This window comes from Bos javanicus, chromosome 8 (genome assembly GCF_032452875.1).
Source record: "Bos javanicus breed banteng chromosome 8, ARS-OSU_banteng_1.0, whole genome shotgun sequence".
In the NCBI taxonomy this organism is placed as follows: Eukaryota; Metazoa; Chordata; class Mammalia; order Artiodactyla; family Bovidae; genus Bos; species Bos javanicus.
The window spans coordinates 9,993,630-10,000,000 of record NC_083875.1 but is presented as its reverse complement, the minus strand read 5'-3'; the positions used below and the strand labels follow the sequence as shown (position 1 = coordinate 10,000,000).

At 44.4% G+C, this 6,371-nt stretch overlaps 1 protein-coding gene across 3 annotated transcripts in view; it reads right to left on the bottom strand.

Annotated features, from left to right (window-relative positions):
• KIF13B (kinesin family member 13B) overlaps positions 1-5,731 on the bottom strand; it is a 211,804-nt gene extending 206,073 nt beyond the window's left edge. For 2 of the 3 annotated variants that reach the window (XM_061426799.1, XM_061426802.1), the window contains exon 1: positions 5,307-5,541. In XM_061426799.1, the coding sequence (XP_061282783.1) occupies positions 5,307-5,526 (220 nt within the window). In that variant the 5' untranslated portion in view covers positions 5,527-5,541. Of the gene's footprint in view, positions 1-5,306 lie in introns of all 3 variants that reach the window. The other variant, XM_061426800.1, reaches the window with a different exon arrangement.
• Positions 5,732-6,371: the final 640 nt, after the last annotated feature.

Below are 6,371 nucleotides of genomic sequence, written 5' to 3'. Positions count from 1 at the left end.
GGAATGGAGCAGTGGGGAGGGATGAACATAAAATGCCAATTCAAACAAATTTTGATTTGATAAACTTGTACTTTCTTCCCCCAAAGCCTCTGGTCCAATGCGTATAAATCCCACTTTCAGTCATTGAGCTGACAGTAGAAACAGAAGAATGTTGTGATAGATGTGTCTCGTCCTCTATTAGCATATCGAGCAGATGCTAAGAGAACAAGAGTCTTCTGTTTCAGAAAATATATCAGAAATTTCCATCCACAGTCACCCCTAATCCCTAACTCCAACACCAGTTATCTCTCTCTGAGAACGCTTCAGAACCAGCAGTGGGTTCCAAGTCAGAAAATACCTTCCTGTTTCAAACAGATCCTCCCGCCCCACACCGCACCTTGCCTTCCCGGGGATCACCATGTGCTTCCTCACTGACCACCGGGGTCTTCCAACAGTCCTTCCAACAGGGTCCTCCTACAGTCCCAGTTTCGCCTTTTTATTATTATTATTATTATTGAAGGATAATTCCTTTACAGAATTTTGCTGCCTTCTGTCAAACCTCAACACGAATCAGCCATAGATATACATACGTCCTCTCCCTTTTGGCCCTCCCTCCCTCATCTGTCTTCGGATTCACGCCTGCTCACTTGGTGTTGACTGGTCTCCTTCCTCTCTGGTGGCTTCGTTTTTCACCACATTGCCCAGCGATGCCCCGAATCAGTTTACCTTACCCAGGCTTTGCAACCTGCCCTGAGATCTGGCTATCTTTCTCATCATGCTTGAGTCTTGAGACCCACACAAAGTTCTATTAATAAAAAGCTGAACGGGGCACATGGACCTGCCACCCTGAAGCTAGACTTTTGGGCCCCCTGCAGCCTCGCCTGATCTTTCTAATCTCACCTGTCTCTTGTCCCCTTGACAGAGCCCTCCTCCCTGGCAGGCTTACCTCAACTCTGAGCCTCCCCTTGTGCCTTGGCTCTCAGGCCCTACTTCCTTCTCAAAGAACCAATTTCCCCTACTCCTCTCTTCTCCCACGGGAAACCTGTTTCAACCACAAGCTCCCTCCCTCCACAGAGAAGACTTCCCTAATCACCAGGCTTTGAAGGATCTTTCTAAATTCCTACATCTCCCTCTCATACACCTGGCATTTAGTCACTAGCAATCTGCTACAGGTGTTTTTACCTTGTACTCCTATCTTTTCATAGGACAGTCATTTCCTCATGAGCATACAACATAAAGCGCACTGTATTTATTTCGTTTGTCTTGGCCATGCCACGGAGCATGCAGGATTTTAGTTCCCTGATCAGGAATCAAACTTGTGCCCACTGCAGAGGAAGCCCAGAGTCCTAATGAATGAACCACCTAGGAAGCCCCACTGTAAAGCACACGTTAAAAATATGAATGCTCTAATAGCAGCCAACACTAAGAGAAAGTGTTTAGGAAATAAAATTCCCCCAACAAGAACACCCAATCTCATTTTTCCACATTTCTTTCTAGCCCTTGCCCGTTCCTGTTGGTATTTTTACATAGTAGTACCATAATAGTAGGTCCAGCCATACAGTTACACATACTGTTTTACATTCTGCTTTTTCTAACAGAAGGAAGTCTTCCTTGTTAAATGGTTTTGATTTTCATCATTTTTAACGTCTATAAATATCTTATCCACTGAGATAGTAGACTGTAATTCACTTAAGCACTGACTTCTACTTGACATTAGTCTTTGTATCTTTCACCATAATGATGATTCTTCTCTGTGACTTTCACTGCATCAAGTACTGAAATGCAAACCAAACCCTTGAGAAATCCCTGCTAAAATAAACGTATTGACCATGCTTCCTAACACCCAAAAAAACCCATTTCACTGTTTTTTTCTTCTTTCTAGCTAAATTTCTAATGTAATTTTTGGTTTCATCACACCTCAGGTTAGGTAGACAGCAAATACATTTCCCAAACAGTTTTTTACCTAGATTTATTTTGATAGTTAATCTCACACACATTTAAGCCACAGGAAGTCCCTTGAGGGAAGGCAATAAAATCCCATACTATCTAATATAAGGTAGGCACCTGGCAGGCATTCAACGAATATTAAATATTTTTTAAGCCATCTAAAGTTATAAAACATCAAATTACTGAACAGGAGATGTCGCTGACCTAACTAGTGCCATCAGTTATTCGTGTAAAACTTCGGCTCATTTAATAATTAGATTGGTTAATAATGTATGAACAGGTGTTCCTTACAGTACACAGAACACAGCCAGGTTACTTGGTGAGCTATACACGTCTCAGAGATGACATGAAAAGACAAACAAACAGAACTGCAAACAGAACTCCCAGATCTCATGACAAAACAAGCTTAACCCCTTTGACTTCAGCTGTTCAAGTTCATACTTCAGAGGAAGAAAAGCAAAAAAAAAAAAGTCGTAGTATTAAAACTATGTAAAATTACACAGGCATGTGAATACAAACTGAAATGAAAATAAGAAAACGAGTGTGAATTGTTATGGTGAAAGAATGTTGGAGACTTCTTCCTTTTTTTTTGTTGTTTTCTTAGTATAATGTTAAAATGTATAACAAGAAATATATTCCCGACAAATGCATATTCATTAATCATTACAATTCTTGCTATTACTGAAGTAGACCTAAAGCTGAATGTTCAAATAACTAAGTTCCCCAAGCCCACATAAAGTTTAGCAAATGGAAAGAAACCAACCATCCACCTTAATACCTAAGCCCAGTCAGATACTGAATCACATGAAGAACTTAATGGTACACTAGAAACTTTTTGCCAATTTAAGATTTTCCTCAACAGGTAGCTAATGGGATTCCAAGAATCATTCAGAATGATACATGGCAGAAACCAACACAATATTGTAAAGCAATTATCTTCCAATTAAAAAAAATTTTTTTAATAGAAGAAAAATAAAAGAGAAAAATATTATACAAAATAAGTAAGTCTTTATAGAGTAAAACTACATCATCCCAGGAATCCAGTCTCATCTCATACTCACTGGTGAAGAGTCATTTCTGAGATTGCTTCTGGCACTAATCTGCCAAGGGAGAAACAATTATGACGAAAAGTTTACCATTCACCATAATTATATACTATTACTTAATACATTAGTTTTCCCAGAAGTAATAATTGGTCAAATAATTTTTTTCATAATTACTGGAAAGGAATATGGCTTGGTTTTAGCCTTTTTAAGCAAACTCTACACAGCAGTTTAAAAATCACTGGCTTCAGAATTCCACTCCATTGTATTCCACTAGATCCTCGAGATGTATGTAAATGACTCCTTTAGGACAAAACAGAAATAGAACCACTTTTAATTATCTATAACAATCACTGAAAAGAAAAAAGTCCACATGTACTCAGGAACTGTAAGAGATGGCACTAAATCAAAGAGGCAGTTTACCACAAATAATGCACTTCTATTTAAAGGGTAAAGGATCTATGCTTACACCTTAATTTTAAAATGAGTTCAAAAGAACAGCTAACGTCTACTCCAAAACTGTAAGTATTACTCTATGCATCCCTTGAAACTCTAATACTGACACTTACAATCTAATCAATGACTATGTGTAAGTAAAAAGGATAGTACTTCCCCTGGAAAACTGAAATTCAAAGCAGGGGGAGGGAAAGAATGAAGAATTTTAATTGAGAGTTAACTGCCTCTTTTTAGCACTGACATTTCCCAAGTTTTCGGTGAACAGGAAATTTTTTAAATGTGCTGAAATCACCCTTACAGAATCAAATCCCAGCTACTTTGCCTTTTCTGTGGCTTCGTGTTTTGTTTTGTTTCTAAATCACTGTGATGGTAATATGCTTGAAATGAACTGAAATAAAGCTGCCTGAACTGCTTTAAGACCAGAAGCTTTCGGAAACTTTCATAGTTCATCTAAGTTCTTTCATTTTGTCAGAGTGTGCAGCTGGTGAGGCCAAGACTGAAGACCCAAAACGTGCACTCTTTGAGAAGGTAAAGTAGTTAAGTTCTTAGGGAAAAATTCTTGTGTGTCATCTGACAGCCTTTAGCCAACCAAGCAACGACAGGAGGAATCACCAACTCAAAAAAAAAAAAAAGCCAGTGAGTCAACCTGTTGATCTGTGTGTCTCAACATACAGCAAAGACAACCAGAAAGCAAACCAATTTCTACACAGACCTAAACCACACTGAACTATGAACAAATAAGTTGTGAAAACGACTTAATGATTCTGTTACTTACACGAATATTCGCACTGAGAGCCTTACCAATTGAAAAGTCATCTCCTGGGACTCTAATGATTTTTTTCCCCCCCACCCCCCCCACTAGTATTACCTGGTATAGGAGGTGTTTTCAATATCTCATTTAAAGTAACTTGTCCCGTCACGAGCCTAGTTAAGCATTAAAGCCAAGGCCCAGCCCACCTCTTCTGACTTGAGTTAGGTTTTCTCTACTCCATCTGACTCTTTTCTAAAGAGGATTTAAAATGTACTCGGTTTATCTGCTTTCTCTACCCTCCCTGCAGAATTGAGAGAATGCCTGAAAGATACAATTTCACAAGAATCTTGGCACCTAAGCTATTTATTGTTGAGAGATGACGAATATGACTTCAAGCAAAAGCAAAACTTTCTCAACAGTCAAAAAAAAAAAAAAGCGGGGGATGGGGTGGGGGCGGGCAACTCCTCTCCCCAAGTTCAATCAAAGTATTTACAAGTCTTTCTGACCGTCCAGGTTAAAAGGGATATTAAAGTGAAACACCAAAAGGAAGGAGTTTTTCTCTAGAGCGCTTTCTCAGGAATAAGCCCAACTCCCTGCTCTCTTTCCTGCCGCGAGCCACGGGGGTGCGGGGTCTGGACGCCTGGGCCACCGACGTGAGGCCTGGGGGTCCCCGGCTGTCCCGGCCAGGCCGGAGGGCGAGGACCCCCGGGGCGGGACCGCTCTGACAGCTGGAGGGCCGCGAGCAGGGGCACGCGGGGCACGGGACCCGGGACCGGGTGGGGAAGGAGGAAGCGAGCCCGGGGCGCTGGATGCGGGCGCACTCCTAGAAGGGCAGGGAGACGGGAGGGCGAAAGGGCAGCGGGGCGGGAGCACCGGCGGAAGGGCAGCGGGATGGGACGTGGAGCCCGCGGCGCCCCGGGACTCGGTGCCGGCGAGGGGAGGGGCGTCCCGCGCAGGCGGGGCGGGCGCGGGGGACGAGGTTTCGGGGTGCGCTGGCCGCCCCCCTCGCCCGGACGCGGATTTCAGGGGCGGGGCCGGCCGGACCCCACACGGCGGCCGGGGCCAAGGGAAGGGCGCGCCAGGCACCTGCCGCCTCCGCCGCGGCGGCCCCGGGCGATCTGGGCTCTCACCTCTTCGGTTCATGGGCCGGATCCGGACGGCCACTTTCACTTTGGAGTCTCCCATCCTGCCGCCGCCGAGGTTCTCGCTCGGCTTCCGTCTGCCGCGGCCACCGGGCAACTCTTTGGGGCTGACCGGGCGGGAGGGGGCTACGAGCGAGAGGGGCGGGGCAAGGGCGGGGCCTGTGGAGGGGTGGGGCCGGCCCGGGGCTCCCGGCGCGCCCCGCTGCATGACGGGACTTGTAGTCCCCGTCGGTGGTCTCGGGTAGGCCGGCAGGGCTTCGGGCGCGCTTCGCTCTCTGGAGCTTGTAAAATACCCTTTTGCTTCAACGCCATCCTCTCCCTTGCGGTTAGTACTGAGACATAAGCTGTCGATGAGCTGATACCTCACCTGAAAACAAACAGTTGAAAAATGGCATTGGCGACCTTGCGACCTCTTTCAGACTCATTTCCTGCCAATATTGTGTTTGATCCCAGGCTCAAATTATTTCCTCTGCCTGGATTGCCCTCCCCACCTTGTTTGCTGAAATCACCCTTGAAGGCAAAGCAAAAGTTACCTCTTCCAGAGATCTTCATAAATCCACAGGTTATCCTATACCAGCCACTCCCTGTCCCAGTCAAGACCTTGGGCTCAAGCATCAAGCCGGGTTCAAATCCATCCTTAACAGTTTCCAGCTGTGTGGCCAGACAAGCAATTTGACCCCTCTGTGCTTGTCTTTTGCATATTTAAAATGAAGACGATGAGAGTGCCTACTGTATAGGTTCCTAGTCAGGTTCAATGAGTTAATACAGATGAAGCGCTTAAAACTCCCTGGCACATATGTGCTTAATAAAAGTCATTATTTTGTTCAGTTATAACATTTATGCTGCAACACTGTCTCTCCTATTTTGTATTTTAAAAACTATATGTTATATGTGTAAGCTAGCCTGTAGTAGAGACTCGGTAAACATTTATTACATCAATGAATCAATGAAGTCACACTAAAATGTGGTTTTGTTAAACCCTAGCAGAGATGCTACCTGGTAGCCTGTGGGCAAGATGGGGCCTGCAAATATGTCACATCTGGCCCAATGGAA